Source organism: Berghia stephanieae, chromosome 7 (genome assembly GCF_034508935.2).
Source record: "Berghia stephanieae isolate SIO BIC M18660-M18661 chromosome 7, UCSD_Bste_1.3, whole genome shotgun sequence".
Taxonomy (NCBI): domain Eukaryota; kingdom Metazoa; phylum Mollusca; class Gastropoda; order Nudibranchia; family Aeolidiidae; genus Berghia; species Berghia stephanieae.
This window is the reverse complement of record NC_088366.1, coordinates 10,761,944-10,784,443: the sequence shown is the minus strand read 5'-3', so window position 1 is coordinate 10,784,443 and position 22,500 is coordinate 10,761,944. Positions and strand designations below refer to the sequence as shown.

The window sequence follows — 22,500 nt, the reverse complement described above, 5'->3', positions numbered from 1 at the left end:
TCTCTTGTCTTCTGGCACTTTCCTACTAGCTTCATTTCTTGTTGTTATCAACATAAGTGCCTGCTCCACTCACTTTTCGGAATAGAAGGGCAAACACCAAGAAATACCTAGAAACAAACAAGCAAATGAGATTGAAAATCACTTCTGTGCCACTTTGAACACTAACATGCACACAAAAGTCTGCGACAAGGTAAGTAAGAAGGGAACCAAAAGTGACAGTAGAGAAATGGTTACAGCTAAGATGGACAAAGTATGAAGAGAGGGAAATCAACCAATTCTTATTAGAATTCAAAATTTATGCCACTTGCACAACTGCCTACTTGAAAATCTAAAAATTCGTAGATTTTAGGAGATAAAATTAGTAGTTGCTGTTGTTAACTCACTCAATCCTAGAGATTTTTGTTACTTTTCATAATTGGAAAAAATGTATTAAAAATGAGCATGTACATAGATAGTTATATTCAACTACCATTAACATGTAAAAACTAAAAACATTAGCTTTGATACTACGCCTATAATTTGTCTCAGAAAAATGTAGTAAATAGGCATAGGGTAAAAGTAACCTGGGTAAATTACGAATATAGTCGGTGTTAGGGTTGAGTGAGTTAACTTTATCAATCAACAATTTTACCATCACAAGGATTTAATAACATTTCAAAAATCCTTAAAATGATGTAGTCTGGCATCAAGTTACATTTCCAATAAGTTTTAATGACTTGGAGACGCTCATGTAGTTCTGAAATTGGAGCCAAAATTTCCTTCTTTTTTTTTTAAAGGGTTTCTACGGCGCTTGCAACACATTAAGGTCATATCAGCGCCAGTAAAAAGGAAGAAAATGGGATAGTAAAAAGTTCTAGAATTACATTTAAAGCACAAAAGAAAAGGTGAGACAAAGGGGAATTGGTTCAAATAGGGAACAGGTGTAGATTCCAAGAGCACACCGTCAAAGTACTTTGAGATCACCTAAAAGTCTCATCCAGACACAAGCACAGGTCCCAAGTAAGAGGAATACACTCAAATGTATACAAATCAAATAATATAATATGTAAACTAAACATAATGCAATGCATAACAGAGAGATGATTTACAAGGGAAAAAAAAATCATCTCCCAAAACTATAACTATACATTCGATTGTTTCCCTCCCAGCCAAGGAGCTCCGCCCAGGGTCAAGACAAAAATAAGTAATCTCATTCCAAGACAACGACAGGAAACAATTGGAAAACGGGTATGGGGGGATAGAAGACACAGCATGTACCTCCCTGCCCACTATTGGATGTCCAGATCCCCACCCAGCAAAATTTCCTAATCCTACGAATTTTTCATGGTAGTTGGCAAATCTGCACTCCTATGACTTTATACCAAGAATTTAAGACAAAAAAAAAAAAAAAAAGAAAAGTTATGCTTTAAATATTTCAAATTATATAATAATATCACCATAATGAAGAAATGGCCATATTCCCTTCACCAATTCTTCACCTGCTAAAATATCTTCTTCAATCATGCATTGTTTCTTTTTTCTTGGCAAAATGTCTCGGTAATGAAATGACTCGAGCCACGAGGTTGAATCCAGACAACGTCCAGGTTGTTTTCTATTTCTTTGTTCCAATGGCCACTCTTTTCACACATCCAAGTTTTCCATCCGATATCACGGCTTATATTTATAACATGGGTGCAAGCAACTGGACCTCAAAAAGCCTGCAAGTCTACATATGACCAGACATATAATCTGAAAAAGCCTGCAAGATTCACGGACTTATCTCGTCATTTGAAGTCTTGTTCTCAAGACTTGTTTTCAGCATCTAGTCTTCATAATAGTAGTCCACAATTGTTGTATGTTCAATCCAAAGGTTGTAATGCAGTAATTTGTTAAGTTTCTTGTCACAAGTTGCACAAAAAAAAAAAAATCAATCAAATGCAAATCGCAAAAAGCCGGCGACGTTTTTTTCGGCAATCCAATCGGCCGGCAGGCCGGCTGTAGCCAGCACTCTTGCACCCATGTTATAATCATAAAAACAAAACTTTGTTACACAATTTGCTCAACTGGACGACACAGATGATTCCTGTTGACATCAGACATCTTTGTTTGATGAATTTTCTAAATTCCTTGGTGGAATGTCTAGGCAACGATATCTTATGACGTCGTGGCCGAAGGGCATCATTTTTTAAACACTTTGTTAAGCGCAACTTAAAAGCTTATGCAGGCTTTATTCTCCTACACACAACACATGAATACATGTAATTTAAAATTATTATTATTATTATTATTATTATTATTACAACAGTTCACTCCGCTTAATCGCACACTCGGCTTATACGCTACATATTCCCGAAAAACTGATTTTTTTTTTCTATATAAACACTCCGCTTAATCGCTACACCTTGATTGGGAGAAAAATATCTTTAAAAATACTCCAAAATAGTAATGATTGGATCGATTCGTTCCAAGGGACAGCAATACACCAATCAGTGGTAAATTGATCTCTCAGAAACTACTGGACTCTGTACGTTCATGTACGTCATTTAAATCGCAAACTAAAAAATTAGGACTTCCCTGAGAGAAAAAGCTGAATCACAACATCTTCGACATTTTGGAGGCATCCTGATTCTGCAACATCCAACGACCGATGATTCCAGAGTCTTTGTGTTTTGTATGGCATCTTGTATTTATAGATAGAATGAAGATGAATTCATTCAGGTGTTTGTTGGGGTTTTTTTTTGCCATCCATGTTTGTGAATCATCTTCACTAACCATAACGTGTTGTTATGGTGTATCTCATACCCATCATATTTACTAACCAAAACGTGTTGTTATGGTGTATCTCATACCCATCATCTTCACTAACCATAACGTGTTGTTATGGTGTATCTCATACCCATCATATTCACTAACCAAAACGTGTTGTTATGGTGAATATCATACCCATCATATTCACTAACCATTGCGCGTTGTTATGGTGTATCTCATACACATCATCTTCAATAACCAAAACGTGTTGTTATGGTGTATCTCATACCCATCATCTTCACTAACCAAAACGTGTTGTTATGGTGTATCTCATACCCATCATATTCACTAACCAAAACACGTTATGGTGTATCTCAAACCCATCATCTACACAAACCATAGCGTGTAGTTAAGCCTATTCATTAGTATTTAAGCCTATTCATTAGTATTTAAGCCTATTCATTAGTATTTAAGCCTATTCATTAGTATTTAAGCCTATTCATAACCAATTAGCTGTTATTGAAACATCATGACGTCCAGCGACTGATACATACACATGTACCCATCACACAACAGTCGTCTCAAATGTTCCGGTAAGTCTTTGTCCTCATCGTCGTTCAAATTGTTTAAGTTCGTCTCCGACAGCCACGATTTCATTTGCGGTACATGAGTAACTTTAGGCACATTGTAGCCACCTTTTTCTCCTGAAATTAAAAAAAAAAAATTAAAAATCATACAAATGCGAATACTTATAAATGTATATCATGATTATCATTATTAATGTTATTATTATTGTTATTATTATTATTATTATTATTATTATTATTATTATTATTATTATTATTATTATTATTATCATTATTATTATCATTATTATTATATTATTATTATTATTATTATTAATATTATTATTATTATTATCATTATTATTATTATTATTATTATTATTATTATTATTATTATTATTATTATTATTATTATTATTATTATTATTATTATTATTATTATTATTATTATGATTACAGTTCACTTCACTTAATTGCACATCCGTTGATCGCACACTCCGCTTATACGCTACACATTACCCGAAAAGCAGATGTTTGCTATATAAACACTCCGCTTAATCGCTACACCTTGATTCCATCTTGACTGGAGATTTAAAAAATACTCAAAAAAGTAATGATTCGATCGATTCGCCACTTTATCCAAGAATAATGCTTGGCAGATGATGATATATACCAACACTGGCCTCGTGGGTGCCAGCAGGAAGAAGTGCTGAAACCTGAAACTAAAATCTCGACACTTTGCCAAACCTGAAAATGTTCCTACTGAAAATGCGGCCTAAGCTTCACTCTTATTTCATCACCGTTTTTTATACCATTATTAAATGATTACACAGCAAACATATAGACACAATGAGGAAATTAATTTGATTTTAAAACCAACTTATATTTTACTCAAAACACTGAAACCGGAGGTATTTGACTTCGAGATATCGCGAACCCGGAATACCGGCATGAACCATGACTGGCCTCATTGGAGACAAGGGTTGATAAACAGTTTGCACAGAATAAAAAGCAATCAACGCTTCATGATTACTATTCTCTTATTAACAATAACATCACATTTTGTTGTCGATAAAGCGTGAAAAACAAATGGAAAAAAAACAACCAAAAAAATGAGGCCATGTCTTGAACATAAAGGTCCCAAGCCCTTAGTAAGCCCAGAGGAGAAGGTCCTACATAAATGGCACATGATAGTTGGTGCTTAGATGCTTTTTTTTTTCAGCTTCTCGGATAAATCGCACACTCTGCTTAACCGACACACTGACACGAACCCCCAAGGGTGTGCGATTAAGCGGAGTCGACTGTATTATCATCATTATTATTAATAAATCACATTTTCACAGATTCACTGCCCTTTACTTCCCCCCAAAACAAGCCATATAAACCAAAATATATATTTCATGCAGTACAAGTCACCTGTTAGATGCCCTTTGTGAACTACCACTCTTATAACTACAGCCAATGCCTATCGCAAGGTACTAATGAAAACTTCAGTTCAGTGGGGAAAAGTCAAACATGCCTACTTGAGATATGGACATTATAACTAACCATAAAAATTCCTAAGTTGACTCGGCTACTCTCTCTAGTTCACCCTAATTGAAAATCAAACAAATGTGTTTGATTTTCTATGCATATGAACTCGAGAGACTTAATACATTAAAATAATACTCTAAACTCCTTTATATGCACTAGCTCTCGCACCAGAACTTCGTTTTCAATGAGTTTCATTGAATTCTAAATCTTTATATTTCTCAGGTTGGAGGCAAAAATTTGTAGCTCTGCGAGAGTCTCTTATTTATTGGCAGCTCTGGCTGGTAAATTACTAAGATTTTGTAATCATTGATACCCATCTATTACAGGGTTGCCAAATAAAACAAACAAACAAACAAAAATTATATATATTTATATAAAAATGTACTCAAAGTGCTTTACACAGGGTCCCTGACCAACAGCAAACACTGAACATTATGTAGAACGAAACATGACACCTGTTAGGCGATATTACTATTTTTTCCGGACAGAGACAATGCTGTTAACGGCCAGGTACTCATTTTACACCTGAGTACAGTGAGAGAATGTGAGTAAATAGCCTTTTCCAAGTATGTATATATATATTATATATATATATATATATATATATATATATATATATATATATATATATATATATATATATATATATATAAATATAGATATATATATATATATAGAATCGTGTTTGATACAAATATGGTACGAAAAGTGCTCGACATGTAGTAATGGAGCGAATTATTATTTTAATATTTACCACAATGTTTGAGACAGTCTACATTAATGTTTCAGGTCTAATCAGCCATCGTCAGGACTGTGTGTTACATGAGTTTGGTTTGTTAGTTATATATATATACGTTTGTGTCAATCTTCAATCATTACTGAAAACATGGAGGTTACCTATCCTATCAGCCATGGAGTCAAAGAAGACCCAGGGTGCATCCAAACCGGGTCCACACTTGACAAAGGACACATAATGACTCGTCTGAATGCAAATCACAGCAAACAACTCCATTTTCTCCTTGGGTAAACTGACAGTGTCTTCATTTGCCTTGTCCTTGTTCTCCTCTTTCTGCGTTTGGAGGTAAGAAAAGTAATGACCTTTCGGTATGACGTCAGGCCGATGATCCTTCCTAGATGAGTGTTGATGAGACTGGAAATAGAAATGAAAAGAATAAATTTTAAAAAGGGGAAAAATAGACTGGCTTTTATAAATTAACTCACTCATTCGATCATCTTACAGGGTTGGTAATTTTCTGTATATTTACATGAAATTTTGTATAGTACTGAAGTCCAGTGCTCAGAAACGAGATTCCACCGATTTTTGATACTTTTCGCTACTTTTCAAAATTGGAAAAAATGTAATAAAAATGAGCATGTACAAAGATAATTTTATTCAACTACGATTAACATGAAAGAAATGAGAAACATTAGCTCTGATACAACGCCTATAATTTGTCTCATAAAAATGTAATAAATAGGCATGGGGTAAAAGTAACCAGAGCAAACTACGGATTTAGTCGGTGTTGGGGCTGAGTGAGTTAAAGGAAGATACCTAGCCCATGAGTTTTTGTCAAGTTTTCAGGTAGGTTGTATTATTGGTCCCCAAAAAAAAAAATATCCACATCCCAGTAGTTGGTGAATTTCATAAATATCAGAATTTAAATAGGATGTACGCTATGTGGTCTAGTGGTATGACACTCGCTTTCGGATCGGAAGGTCCTGGGTTCGAGCCTCGCGCTCGGCGCATAGTTGAGTCCTTGGAAAAGACTCTTTACTCACATTCTCTCACCATACTCAGGTGTAAAATGAGTACCTGGCCGTTAACAGCGTTGTCCTTGTCCGGAAAATTGTAATATCGCCTAACAGGCGGCATGTCCCGTCCTACATGTTAAATGTTGTTGTTGACCAGGGACCCCTTGTAAAGCACTTTTGAGCACATTTAGTGGATATTGCGCTATATAAAAGCTCAATTTTTTAAAAGCTCAATGACACACTTCCATTATTTACACAGACCTCATGTAGGAACAAAGAACAAAATGTCTCTTAGAATGAAAATCACTCTAAATGAGGTTAGTGCATATCTGTCAAATCTTACGAATTTTTCGTAATCTTACGAATTTTAGACACATTTCATGACCAATTACGAAACTACAAAATTTTATGGAAAATTACGAATTTTCAATTCTCAGTAATAATTGTCCTTTTTAATCACTTTGGATTTATATTTATCACACACACACACACACACAGACACACACACACTCACACACACACACAGAGAGAGACAGAGAGAGAGAGAGAAAGAGAGCAAGAGAAAGAGTGAGAGAGAGAGAAAGAGAGCAAGAGAAAGAGTGAGAGAGAGAGAAAGAGAGAGAGAGAGAGAGAGAGAGAGAGAGACAGACAGACAGAGAGAGAGAAAGAGAGAGCAGTAGAGAGAGAAAATGAGAGAGTGGGAGAGAGAGAGAAAAGATAAATAGAGAGAGAGAGAGAGAGAGAGAGAGAGAGAGAGAGAGAGAGAGAGAGAGAGAGAGAGAGAGAGAGAGAGAGAGAGAGAGAGAGAGAGAGAGAGAGAGAGAGAGAGAGAGAGAGAGAGAGGTAAAGAGAGAGAGAGAATGAATATGAATGAGTGAGAGAGAGAGATTCTAACAAACTCATGTTGTGCTTTTTACTCACTTTGGATTTACATTTATCACAGAAAGCTGTAGCATTCAGTCCCAAGCCATGAACCTGATAGCAATTCTTACATTCCCAGGTGGCCAAATCACCACATACAATACAGTCCCGGGGAGCTTTAGGGATAAAAAAAAATACAAAAACAATGGAAGAGTGTTAGTAAAGCCAGAGTAAAGATATACAGCAGAGCTGCCAACCCCCATCTGATTAGAATGTGTACAATGGGACTTCAAAATGGGGGAGATTTCATAAAAATGGGTACAATCCTGAAATCAACGGAAACTAACCATTGTGAAAGTAAGAGGAAGGTATACTTACATAAAGTCACACCGCACAAGCTCAATTGCAGCAATGATGATGTTCCCAAGACTATAATCCAATCCTTTCAGAATTCTACCTCCCAGCATGAAGATCATAATTGGTCAAAAAAATATATGAACATCCACTTGGTCACCAAGGTTTCTCAATAGGCTAGTAATAATATGAATTACAACTAAAGAAAACTGTAGTGACTCTGTACACTGAAAGTGGGTACAATCTTGGGGGAAATGCGTACAAGCGTATAATTGCTGAAAATGCATACAATTCCGCATTTTTTGCAGTAGGTTGGCAGCTCTGATATAGTATGCGCTTTAGCTAAGGAGCTCACAACATTTTATTCGGAAGTATAACAGGCCAACACACAAAACTATGTGTAACCATGAACGTTTATAGGTGGTTCAAATGAAATTATCTTTGAAAAAAATATCAATAAAATTATTATGATCTATTTTGCAAAGAAAATAATATTTGTACAGACCGATTAATTCACTCAATCCAAGAGATTTTTGATACTTTTCGAAATTGGACAAAAATGTGTTACAAATGAGCATGTACATATATATAGTTTTATTCAACTATCATTAACATGTAAAAGCTAAAAACATTAGCTTTGATACTACGTCTATAATTTGTCTCAGAAAAATGTAATGAATAGTCATGGGGTTAAAGTAACCCTGGGTATGCTACGGATATAGTCGGTGTTAGGGTTGAGTGAGTTAATACAAAGTATGATCAATATCGACTACATCTTTAGAATATAAAATAAATTTTTGTTTTTAAAAGGCAAAGGGTGGAATCTAGGATATGAAAGATCAAAAAATAAAATTATATTTTAGGCCTACTTACCATTTTCTAGGATATCTGTTATATCTAGTTGTAAACTTGGCACAATACGACGAAACATTTTATAATCTTTTCCAAACCGTGGCATTTGGATCATGAGACATGCAGGCACCTGAACAAAAAATTAAAAAAAATAAAAAGCATTAAAAAAAAAAAACAAAAAAACAAACAAACAAAAAAACTCTATACTCATCAACAACAGACTTCAATGTTTTCCATTGAAAATCAAAATAAAAGCAACAAACAAAAACCAACAAAAAGCATGCATAACATTACTACGCTGTGTGGCCTTGAGCAAGTCATCTCGGCCTAGCCACAAATTGCAGCTGTGCACTGCGGCTGATGCCCTGGTTTATTCCAGTCTTCCCTTGGAATAGACCCTAGAGAGAAATTTCCCCTATGGTATGAGTGACTGGAAATTTATTGTAGATAGAAGCAGTCCTGATGTAATGGAAGCAATTTTTTATAATTGAAAGTAAAAGAGATTTCACCAACGGATTGATTAACTCACTCAATCCTAGAGATTTTTGCTACTTTTCAAAATTGGAAGAAATGTATTAAATATGAGCATGTACATAGATGGTTTTATTCAACTACCATTAACATATAAAAATTAAGAACATTAGCTTTGATACTACGCCTATAATTTGTCTCAGAAAAATGTAATTAAATGGGCATGGGGTATATGTAACCCCGTGTATACTACGGATATAGTCGGTGTTAGGGTTGAGTGAGTTAGCCTTTTGCTCCATCCGCAATCAAACCACAAAATTGTGTCCCAAGTATTTCACCTTGTCAACAATCCGAATGGAGGCATTTTCCAGCACTAAAGTTTATTTAAATGATTCTCCTTGACGTGTTCTCCACATACGAAACCTGCCGATGTCCTATCATCATTCAGCTTCAGTCCGCCCTCACTTCACTCATCCATTTCTTTACAATTCGAATGCATTTCTTGCTAATGTCAGGTACAGTGTGAAAATGTCACGTATCAGAAATAGTCTTAAGGAATATGAGTCACTTATTCACTCACTCAATCCTCTCCGTGCCTGCTGGCACTTGAGGCGATGCAAGTGATCTCCACCTAGTCCTGTCATCAGCTATTTTTGGGGTCATCTCGAGGGACAGACAGACCTCTCTATTTTAGGTGGTCCCCCTCTACGGTACATCTCCAAGTCTCCTTGGGGCAGCCTCGCTTCCCCTTGCCTTGGGGTGTCCATCGTAGAGCTTTTCTTATCAGTTTTTCGTCAGGTCTGCGACAGACATGCCCGAACCATTGCCAAGGAATATGAGTGGCAAGCCTTATAGTAATTATAGCTGTCCTATCCCGTTTTCTATAGTCAAAGTGATAACTAGCTGCTAGAAGCTATGGACTGTAAAAAGTAATAAATAAATCTTAACATAACAGCTTAAAAACAGAACAAAATACCAAATACGGAACGTTTGAGGCTCAAAACCCTTCTTCAGTCAATAACAACAAAAAAAACAATAAAAGCATAAATACAGTACAAAAAATCCAGATTAACCAGTATTTATGTTTTCAATGATTTTTGTTGTTGGCTGAAGAAAGGGTTTTGAGCCCGAAACGTTCCATGTTAAGTACTTTGTTCTTTTTTTGTAGTTGTTATATACAATTTTGTTTACCCTATTTTCTACCAAAATTTTTCAGAATAAACCATAAATCTAATGTTAGACATTGACATGTTAATGACATATTATTTCTGTATATCACAACATTCAAAATAAAGACACAAATCAATTACTTGTTTTAATTTGACATTCCCCTGTAAAAAAGAGAGTTCCACAAGATTCTGTGTTGATGGCAGCAGTAGTTTTTCATCCTTCTCCATGAACAATTGATAAAAATAGGCATCCTCTCCCGTACTGAAAAAAAAAAAAACAAAATAACAAACCCAAAACAATTGATGAAATCATGGCATTATATTAGACGGAAAACGCATTTAGTCTGTTCAAATTTAAAATTGAAATTACTTTCTATTTCTAATCAAACCCTATCAACAATACAAGATTTTCATTTCCGAATGAGAGAAATTGTAATTTAGCTCAACTTTGCAACAATCCCATTTTTTTTTTTTTTTTAAATCATTCATCATTATTCTAAGATGCTGTACAGTCGATGTAATTTTTCTCAACTTAGAAAACCTAGAAATGAATTTTCTAAAAAAGTTTTTTTAACCTCAGGAATGGGAGACACCCAATGTTTGTCGTTGCTTTGCCAATTTAGAATTATCTCCGTCTTTTAAATACGACAATAAACAGGTATAGGTATATTGACCTTAAAATAAAAAATAAAAATAAAAAAATTAAAATTTTTAAAAGAGTTAAAAAAAACAAAAAACAAAAAAAAAAAAAGAATTATATAAATATATAAAATCTATAGCCCCCTATCTTAGAGTGTACAGGGTTATTAAGTCATATAAAATCAAGTCATTTTCTGTTTCATTTTACAACATATGTTTATTTATTTATCTATCTATTTATTTACTGATTTATTTATAGAAATGAATTCTTTTCCCCTCATACCAAAATCCACAAGTGGGATAAAAATGTTAAATTTGGTAACCTAGAAAAATTCTTTTTTTTTTTTTTAAAATAAGTATCTAAATCTATTAAAAATTAAATGGATTTTTAAAAAATCAACTCTATGCAAACACTTCACTGTTTTTACGGATACAGTCAGATACTGGCATGACCAGGACTACAGTAGATGCAATATAGCAACAAATTCAATACTGAGAAAGGTGAAACAAATAAAATCCAAACAAATTTATAATTACAATAGTGGCAATCATCATACAAGAACATGTTAATTGTCAAAACCATTTCTCTCTTTTTTTTTTCTCACCTTAAATGAAGCAATGGATCGGCCTTCATAATCTGTGACAGGAGGGCACTTAAAAATTCTTCTACGTCTGAAATGAGAAAAGTTTAAGCCGGCTGAAGTGACGAACAAGTGGTCCTCTTCACAGCCATAGGGACCTTGAAGCCACAGCTTATACTATTTTTTTCGTGTCAAACAGATCGTGATCTCATGGGTGCAAGCAACTAGACCTCAAAAAGCCTGCAAGTCTACGTATGACCAGACATATAATCTGAAAAAGCCTGCAAGTCTACTTATGACCAGACATATAATCTGAAAAAGCCTGCAAGTCTACGTATGACCAGACATATAATCTGAAAAAGCCTGCAAGTCTACTTATGACCAGACATATAATCTGAAAAAGCCTGCAAGTCTACGTATGACCAGACATATAATCTGAAAAAGCCTGCAAGTCTACGTATGACCAGACATATAATCTGAAAAAGCCTGCAAGTCTACGTATGACCAGACATTAATCTGAAAAGCCTGCAAGTCTAGTAGACCAACATATAATCTGAAAAGCCTCAAGTCTACGTATGACCAGACATATAATCTGAAAAAGCCTGCAAGTCTACGTATGACCAGACATATAATCTGAAAAAGCCTGCAAGTCTACTTATGACCAGACATATAATCTGAAAAAGCCTGCAAGTCTACGTATGACCAGACATATAATCTGAAAAAGCCTGCAAGTCTACGTATGACCAGACATATAATCTGAAAAAGCCTGCAAGTCTACGTAAATCCCATGGACCAGACATATAATCTGAAAAAGCCTGCAAGTCTACGTATGACCAGACATATAATCTGAAAAAGCCTGCAAGTCTACGTATGACCAGACATATAATCTGAAAAAGCCTGCAAGTCTACGTATGACCAGACATATAATCTGAAAAAGCCTGCAAGTCTACGTATGACCAGACATATAATCTGAAAAAGCCTGCAAGTCTACGTATGACCAGACATATAATCTGAAAAAGCCTGCAAGTCTACGTATGACCAGACATATAATCTGAAAAAGCCTGCAAGTCTACGTATGACCAGACATATAATCTGAAAAAGCCTGCAAGTCTACGTATGACCAGACATATAATCTGAAAAAGCCTGCAAGTCTACGTATGACCAGACATATAATCTGAAAAAGCCTGCAAGTCTACGTATGACCAGACATATAATCTGAAAAAGCCTGCAAGTCTACGTATGACCAGACATATAATCTGAAAAAGCCTGCAAGTCTACGTATGACCAGACATATAATCTGAAAAAGCCTGCAAGTCTACGTATGACCAGACATATAATCTGAAAAAGCCTGCAAGTCTACGTATGACCAGACATATAATCTGAAAAAGCCTGCAAGTCTACGTATGACCAGACATATAATCTGAAAAGCCTGCAAGTCTACGTATGACCAGACATATAATCTGAAAAAGCCTGCAAGTCTACGTATGACCAGACATATAATCTGAAAAAGCCTGCAAGTCTACGTATGACCAGACATATAATCTGAAAAAGCCTGCAAGTCTACGTATGACCAGACATATAATCTGAAAAAGCCTGCAAGTCTACGTATGACCAGACATATAATCTGAAAAAGCCTGCAAGTCTACGTATGACCAGACATATAATCTGAAAAAGCCTGCAAGTCTACGTATGACCAGACATATAATCTGAAAAAGCCTGCAAGTCTACGTATGACCAGACATATAATCTGAAAAAGCCTGCAAGTCTACGTATGACCAGACATATAATCTGAAAAAGCCTGCAAGTCTACGTATGACCAGACATATAATCTGAAAAAGCCTGCAAGTCTACGTATGACCCAGACATATAATCTGAAAAAGCCTGCAAGTCTACGTATGACCAGACATATAATCTGAAAAAGCCTGCAAGTCTACGTATGACCAGACATATAATCTGAAAAAAAGACTGCAAGTCTACTATGACCAGACATTATCTGAAACCGCAAGATTACGACTCATTGAGTCTTGTTCTCAGCATCTAGTCTTCATAATAGTAGTTCACAATTGTATGTTTAATCCAAAGGTTGTAATGCAGTAATTTGTTAAGTTTCTTGTCACAAGTTGCACAATTTTAACCAAAAAAAAATTTTTTTTTAATCAATCAATCAAATCCAAATCGAAAAAAGCCAGCGCCCTTTTTTTTCGGTAATCCAATCGGCCGGCACTCTTGCACCCATGTAGTCTTTCAGAGCCCATGAATCCAGAGGTTCTACCGATTTCTATAGCCTGAAGCGGGCATACGCTATTCTTTTGATAGGAGAGTACTGTCTGCCAGATCTAAACAGACTCGGCTACCCAATCACTGCTGGGTGGACAGGGGGGGGGGGGGGGGGGGGGGGGGGGTCCAAAAATAAAAGTCTCAATTGCACCCGGCCCGGGATCGATCTCATTCCCTTTGTGTGTGAAGTGAGTGCTCTACTGAGCTATCGGGACCCCCATAAACAGAGTATGGACGGACAGAGGAAACTGTGCACAATGCATTAAAACAACCCACAGAAGGAACATAATAGTATATATAAGGCCGGAAATAGGACTTAAAATACAACCAAAAATATATCGTCTTCACAACACTTACAACTAAATCAAATCTATCTCCATAACACACAAAATATTAATTTGGTAATCTAGCTGATTTTGTTCACAAGTTGGGACAATTTATAAAAGATTTGGTTGGGGCGGGGTGGGGGGGATATTTTTATGGACCCGAACAGCACAAATTAAATAAATGTTTAAAATCTCCATTTTTCCAGACATTAAAAAAAAAAAATTCCAACTACTTACCTTTTTCTTCTCCTAACATTCCTTCAACAGTACCCAGCTTATCCAGCAATGTCCTAAGTTTCCATACATTATTAGACGCTACGTAGTTATGTCTGAAGGAAGAAGACAAGATGTGAGCGGGTTGGCAATCATTATGTAGAACAATACCAAAAATAAGTATTAGATCAGTAAAAGACTAGACTTCTTATACTTAATAAACAGATAAAATTCTATTTACCCCATCATCATCATCATCATCATCATCATCATTATAATTTATTATTATTATTATTATTATTATTATTATTATTATTATTATTATTATTATTATTATTATTATTATTATTATTATTATTATTATTATTATTATCATTATCATCATCATCATTAGCAATGTACCAGATAAATCAGTCGGGGATTTCACATCTGGTTGATTATGCCAGGTTTTTATAATTTAACTGATCTTTGCCATTAAACATACCAAAAAAAAAAAATAACTAGAAAAACTAGTAACCATGAATGTAATTTAGAAGAAAGGCTAGATTATCATGATATATTACCAGGCTTATAACAACGTTATGACAGATATAAATCTCACCAGTTGTCATGGCAGTGCAGTATTTGTAACCAAATCTACCACGGCAACACTTAAGCAATCTGATAATTCCATCCTAAGCAAAGAGCAAGACATTGACGTAACTAATTATCAGCACACAATAATTCTCTTGCTGTTTGTTTTGTTTTAAGGGTTTTTCGGCGCTTGCAACACAACACATTTACGGTCATGTCAGCGCCAGTAAAAATGGAGAAAATGGGATAGTAAAAAGTTCTAGAATTACAATTAAAGCACACAAGAAAAGGTAAGACAAAGGGGAATTGGTTCAAATAGGAAACAGGTGTAGAGTCCAAGAGCACACTATCAAAGTACTTAGTTTGAGATCACTTTCAAAGTCTCATCCAGACACAAGCACATGTCCCCACTGAGAGAAATACACTCAAATGTTTACAAGTCGTATATATAATATGTAAACAAAATATTATACAGTGCTGACGCCTAGGTTATTTTAGTTTTCCCTTGGAATAGACCCTTAAGAAAAATTTCCCCGATGGGATGATGAATAAAGGGAATTTCATTTTTATTTATTTATCCAATAAAAAGATCAGTATCACCTGGACCTTTGCCAAAAGTGAAAATAACTTAATTCCACACTTACTTCCTAAGCGGGTTAACAATGCCTTCCTTCAACACTTTCTGCACTAACGTGTATTCGGGTAGGTCATCTGGTTTGGGGGGTCTGTTGAAAATGGAATCGAAGACATTGGCGAAATAGAACATGGAGAACAGCGTGGAGTCGAGGTAGCAGGAATTGTGGTGCCCTTGGATGCCTTTGTTCTTGCCGCAGATTAGTTGGAGATCGTTGTCGGTGAGTACGTCTGGGATGGGAATGTCACCCGGTACATCGGGGGACTCAATGCCGCCCACACCTGTTTGGGATTGATGGTAATGTCAGTGCCTTTGGAGGGACTAATTTGATTGACCTAACTAATGCAGGGGACAGAGCTGCCAATCCATAGTGCCGGGAAATCGAAGAGTTGGCAGTTAGAGTAAGCAACAGGGGGGATAAAAAGCAAACAACAAATAATTTTCTTAATATATTTAATAAATCAATTCTTTCATATAGCATTGAGAAATACTGCCAACCCCTTCGTAAATATTTCTGTCAGTCCCTATCTAAATATTCCTGTCAGTCCCTATCTAAACATCCCTGCCATCCCCTATCTAAACATCCCTGCCATCCCCTATCTAAACATTCCTGCCATCCCCTATCTAAACATTCCTATTATCCCCTATCTAAACATCCCTGCCATCCCCTACCTAAACATTCCTGTCAACCCTACCTAAATATTCCTGCCATCACCTACCTAAACATTCCTTGCCATCCCCTACCTAAACATTCCTATCAACCCCTACCTAAACATTCCTGCCATCCCCTACCTAAACATTCCTGCCATCCCCTACCTAAACATCCCTGCCATCCCCTACCTAAAGATTCCTGCCATCCCCTACCTAAACATCCCTGCCATCCCCTACCTAATCATTCCTACCAACCCTAACTAAACATCCCTGCCATCCCCTATCTAAACATTCCTGCTATCCCCTACCTAAACATTCCTATTATCCCCTATCTAAATATCCCTGCCATCCCCTATCTAAACATCCCTGCCATCCCCTACCTAAGCATTCCTGCCATCCCCTACCTAAACATTCCTGCCAGCCACTACCTAAACATTCATGCCATCCCCTACGTAAAGATCCATGCCATCCCCTACCTAAACGTTCCTGTCAACCCTAACTAAACATCCCTACCATCCCCTACTAAACATCCCTGCCATCCCCTACCTAAACATTCCTGCCATCCCCTACCTAAACATTCCTGCCAGCCACTAACTAAACATTCATGCCATCCCCTACTTAAACATCCCTGCCATCCCCTACCTAAACATTCCTGCCAACCCTAAATAAACATCCCTGCCATCCCCTACCTAAGCATCCCTGTTAACCCCTACCTAAACATCCCTGTCAACCCTACCTAATCATTCCTGCCATCCCCTACCTAAACACCCCTGCCATCCCCTACCTAAGCATCCCTGTCGACCCCTACCTAAACATCCCTGCCATCCCCTACCTAAACATCCCTGTCAACCCTACCTAATCATTCCTGCCAACCCCTATGCATTCACACTATCCCTGACCAAGCATTCCTGCAAGCCCCTGCCTGACCTTTCAGAGAATGTTTTTTTTGTTTTTAAGGGTTTACGGCGCTTGCAACACATTTAGGTTATATCAGCGCCAGTAAAAAGGAAGAAAATGGGATAGTAAAAAGTTATAGAATTACAATTAAAGCACCCAAGAAAAAGTAAGAGATAGGGGAACTGGGAACAAATAGGGATCAGATGTAGATTCCAAGAGCATACCACCAATGTACTTAGTTTGAGATCACCTAAAAGTCTCACCCAGACACAAGCACAGGTCCCAACTAAGAGAAATACACTCAAATGTTTACCAATCATATTATATAATATGTAAACTAAACATAATACAATGCATAACAGAGAGATGATTTACAATGAAAAAAATAGCATCTCCAAAATCCATAACTATACATTCATCTGTTTCCCTCCCAGCCAAGGAACTCCGGCCAGGGTCAGAACAAAACTAAGTAATCTCATTCCAAGACAATGACAGGAAACAATTGGGAAACGGGTATGGGGGGGATAGAAGACACAGCATGTACCTCCCTGCCCACTATGGGAGGTCAGGATCCCCACCCAGACCTTTCAGAGATGATAATCAATGACTATAGAATTATCCCAAAGGATAAGTGATGATATCAAAGAGCTTTGTAAATTAAATTAAAAAAAAAAAAACATTGAGCTCTTATACCACGCAATATCCACTAAACATGCTCAAAGCGCTTTACATAGGGCCTCAAGATAACAGCAACATTTAACATACAGGACAAGACATGACGCCTGTTAGGCAATATTACAGTTTGTTCTTTTTTTTTCAGACAGAGACAACACTGTCAAAAACAGGTACTCATTTTACACCTGAGTAAAGTGGGAAAAAGTCGCTCAGAGCGATATTCCAAACCTGCACCTTCCAATGCAAAGGTGAGTGTTATTTCACTAGACCACCTAGACACACATTAAAACTTTTTTAAATTAAAAAAAAAAAACAAAAAAAATACTATTTTACACTTCAGAGGTCCAGTTTTAAGACATAAAACTAACTGTTTCACCAGACAATTTTAAATTTCTTTTCCAACATAACCATTCTAAAAATACCAGGCATGAATGGGAGATGAGATGATAAAACAGATCGGTAGAATGGAATGAAAAATCCGGTAATTTTGATTTAAGCGTCTGTTCAACCAACACTGGAAAGACCAAGACAAACTGAATTTCAACCACTTTACAGCTCCAAAGGGCTATTATTTTTTATATTGTGGTACTTAATATAATAATAATAATAATAATATAATAATAATAATAATAATAATAATAAATAATAATAATAATAATAATAATAATAACAATAATAATAACAATAATAATAACAATAATAATAATAATAATTATAATAATAATAATAATAATAATAATAATAATAATAATAATAATAATAATAATAATAATAATAATAATAATAATAATAATAATAATAGTATATGGTTTTTATGTAGCGCCTTACCCCGTATATCAACAAGCTCAAAGCGCTTAACAGTAATAAGGCAACTTTCACTCAAACATACAACCACTCAAACATTCATTATGAAACAAAGCAATATAATTTTACAGGGTTACATTAAAAGGAAACAGTTTAAGGTGGTTTTTTTTAAAAAAGAATTCTGCAATCATTTCTGTCTCTGATATATCTATGAAGGGAGTTCCAGATAAGGGGTGCCAAATATTCAAACGCATGCTCGCCAATTTTGGCTTCACAAGTATGTGACTTTGATCTCAGATTTCTGGCTGGGACGTAGAATTTAGGCATTTCTTTAATGTAGCCAGGACAATCAGAGTGCAGTGATTTAAAAACAATAGTACAGATCTTATATTCTATACATTTCTCAACGGGAAGCCAGTGGAGTTCTCTTAGCAAACCCAGACCTGCCAACTTGAAATGTAAAAAAATCGTAGTTTTCAGAGAGAAGAAATAGAAGTCACTATAATTAACTTTACAAATTAATATTTTACATTTATCAGTATTAAATATGTCTTCAAAACCCTGAATAGATGCTTTGTGGCACCAAAGTTTTCTTTTTATCACATTGTAATGAATCAAAAATGTCTATTTATTTCTATTGTTGAAGCCAAAAAGTCGTATTTTTATGACTTTTTCGTAGTAGTTGGCAGGTCTGCAAACACGATGCAGATTGATTTCTCCTCTTTCTAAAAATCAGCCTGGCAGCATCGTTCTGGGCTACCTAAAGGGATTTTATTTTGTATTTATTTATAGAACAGATCCTTTAAAATGTTTAACTAAATAAATCGCCAATAATCCTCAAAATATTTTACACTAACCGGTGGTCATTTCAGGAGAATTCCGATACCGTCTGTCTCTTAGACAATTTTTTAGGGGAACAAATAAAGCCCTGCCTGGTTTGCAAGTGAAGAGGCGTACATTTTTAAAGACGCCGTCTGTCCCAATACTATTGTCCTGTTCCTGGAAGAATAAAACAATAAATAAAATAAAAAAATTTAAAAAAAGGAAATCTGAAGGTAAAAAAAAAGAATGCATAGTACTGACAGAAAGTGATGTATAATAATAATAATAATAATAATAATAATAATAATAATAATAATAATAATAATAATAATAATAATAATAATAATAATAATCACGGGTGGGTTAGTTAGAGCAGAACTAGAAAAATAACATGAAAATTTGGTAGTCGTGGAAATGAAATCCAGTTTAAAAAGCAACGTCTGGCACCTCCGGTCATTTTTTGTTTTGTTTTTTGTGGTTGGCTGAAGAAGAGATTTGAGCTAGAAACGTTCAGTGTTTGATATTTTTTTCTTTTTTTTTTTCAAGCTGTTCTATTAATTTTTGTTTATTACTTTTTTTTAAAAAGAAACAGATAATGTTTAAGTTAATAAAAAATAGATTTTTTTTGTTTGTTAAATTTTCTTTGTTGTTTTTTTTTTTTTTTGTTTTGTTTTGTTTAACATTTCAAATTCCAAGACTTCCTACCAATTCTACTCCAGCAATGAGTCTGTTTTTTTTTTGTTTTGTTTAACATTTCAAATTCCAAGACTTCCTACCAATTCCACTCCAGCAATGAGTCTGTTTGACGTGTTTTCCGTGATGCCAATCCACCTGATGATCCCATACAAGGGGGGCTTGGCCCGAACCTCTACCATGCATCCTATTGTAAGGCCTGGGTCGGGGTTCAGCCCGTTGGAAGAAGATTGGGAGGATCTCCCTGCGAACAAAATGATTATAATAATTATAAAGATGATGATGATGATGGTGGTGATAACAATAATAATAATAATAATAATAATAATAATAATAATAATAATAATAATAATAATATAATATATAATAATAATATAATAATAATAATAATAATATAATAATAATAATAAATAATAATAATAATAATAATAATAATAATAATAATAATAATAATAATAATAATAATAATAATAATAATAATAATAATTATTATTATTATTTTTATTTTATATAAAGAAGAGAAGAAAGGAGAAGAGAGAAGAAGAAGAAGAAGAAAGAGAAGAAGAAGAAGAAGAAGAAGAAGAAGAAGAAGAAGAAGAAGAAGAAGAGAAGAAGAAAGAAGAAGAAGAAGAAGAAGAGAAGAAGAAGAAGAAGAAGAAGAAGAAGAAGAAGAAGAAGAAGAAGAAGAAGAAGAAGAAGAAGAAAGGAAAAGAAGAAGAAAGAGAAGATGAAGAACTTGAAAAGATAGATAAAAGGAAATAGAAAAGATAATTGGAGGGAAATAAAAATAAATAGAATGAAAAGAGGAAGTAAAAGATAAAAAAAAAAAAAGATAGAGATATAGAAGAAGAAGAAGAAGAAGAAGAAGAAAGAAGAAGAAGAAGAAAGAAGAAGAAGAAGAAGAAGAAGAAGAAGAAGAAGAAGAAGAAGAGGAAGAAGAAGAAGAAGAAGAAGAAGAAGAAGAAAAGAAGAAGAAGAAGAAGAAGAAGAAGAAGAAGAAGAAGAAGAAGAAGAAGAAGAAGAAGAAGAAGAAGAAGAAGAAGAAGAAGAAAAAAAAAGGAAGAAAAAGGATCGGAAGATGAAGAATCTTGTTATATCGATAATCTTATTTAACATTGGTTTCCAAATAGAAAACTGATACATTGGGGGGATTAATAAACACTTTTTCAAAATAGAATGAAAAGAGGATAGTAAATAGATAATTTAAAAAATAAAAAATAATTGAGCTTTATATAGCGCAATATCCACTAAATGTGCTCAACGCGCTTTACAAGGGGTCCCTGGTCAACAGCAACATTTAACATGTAGGAGGGACATGCCGCCTGTTAGGCGATATTACAATTTTTTGGACAAAGACAACGCTGTTAACGGCCAGGTACTTATTTTACACCTGAGTACGGTGAGAGAATGTGAGTAAAGAGCCTTTTCCAAGGACTCAACTATGCGCCGAGTGCGAGGCTCGAACCCTGGACCTTCCGATCCGAAAGCGAGTGTCATACCACTAGACCACATAGCCGCACATTTGCATATACTAGACTGCCAGTTCATCCACCAACCAACCTTGAGGATAGACTTGGTCATACGTTGGCGGCTGGCTACTGGCTCCGTTTACTTCTCCCATGACAGGCTCCAGGAATCCAGTGTGATGATTAAATTGGGCTGGAAGACTTGATCTATTATTCTGTTCATGATGACGAGATTAAATAAAAAAACTTTTTGATTTCTATATTTTTTTTTAAAATATGTGTCAGTGCATGACACAATCAGTCGAAAGGTGAAAATTTTTGATTTGCATTTTTTTTTTTTTTAAATTTTGCATTTTCTGAAAGAATACGCTCACCAGAGCATTTTATTCTTTATTTGAAGTAAATCGGGCGATTTTTCAAGAAGTTCTGGTCAGATGTATGGGAAAGGTATCCAGGAACTTTTCTCAAATTTCATACTTTTTCAACTTGACTAGCTGTAAAAAAATATTTAGAAGTGAAATTAAACTTTGATATTTCCCGAAGATGTACTAAAAGGGTTGATTTAATCATTTATGACAAGAACTCATTTTTATAATTCTTAAAAATTGACCTTCGAACTAAACTTGGCAATATCTCAGTTCAAACCTTTTCATCATCTGACTTATTATGTCATTCACTGTAACATATATCCATACCTGCTTACATACTTAAAAATTTCAAAATCAGTAACCAACATTCATCAGCTATAAATAGTACAATATCCATACAACATCTTACATGTTAAATAAATGTTATTGTTGAAGGCCACCGTGACGAATTAGCAATCGACTTAACTATAGGGAATGAGATTCGCGGAAGAGTAGCGTCCCTTGATTGGACATCACCCATAGTCTGTGACGTCACCGGCGGAAAAGTTATATGAGAGAGAACGTCGTGTTGGTTGTGCGCATGCGTCTCTCATCCT

The 22,500-nt window shown here is 35.2% G+C and overlaps 1 protein-coding gene across 1 annotated transcript in view; it reads right to left on the bottom strand.

Moving 5' to 3' along the window:
- Nucleotides 1-3,056: 3,056 nt before the first annotated feature.
- LOC144976675 (ubiquitin carboxyl-terminal hydrolase CYLD-like) overlaps nt 3,057-22,500 on the bottom strand; it is a 37,266-nt gene continuing 17,822 nt past the window's right edge. Inside the window, exons 6-17 of the mRNA XM_078921012.1 lie at nt 21,631-21,751; nt 20,154-20,314; nt 19,413-19,554; nt 15,539-15,809; nt 14,346-14,437; nt 11,530-11,596; nt 10,427-10,547; nt 8,667-8,775; nt 7,500-7,615; nt 5,724-5,976; nt 3,223-3,431; nt 3,057-3,182 (exon numbers count right to left, since the gene is read on the bottom strand). Coding sequence (XP_078777138.1) covers nt 3,244-3,431; nt 5,724-5,976; nt 7,500-7,615; nt 8,667-8,775; nt 10,427-10,547; nt 11,530-11,596; nt 14,346-14,437; nt 15,539-15,809; nt 19,413-19,554; nt 20,154-20,314; nt 21,631-21,751 — 1,641 coding nt within the window. The 3' untranslated portion in view covers nt 3,057-3,182; nt 3,223-3,243. The remainder of the gene's footprint in view (nt 3,183-3,222; nt 3,432-5,723; nt 5,977-7,499; nt 7,616-8,666; nt 8,776-10,426; nt 10,548-11,529; nt 11,597-14,345; nt 14,438-15,538; nt 15,810-19,412; nt 19,555-20,153; nt 20,315-21,630; nt 21,752-22,500) is intronic.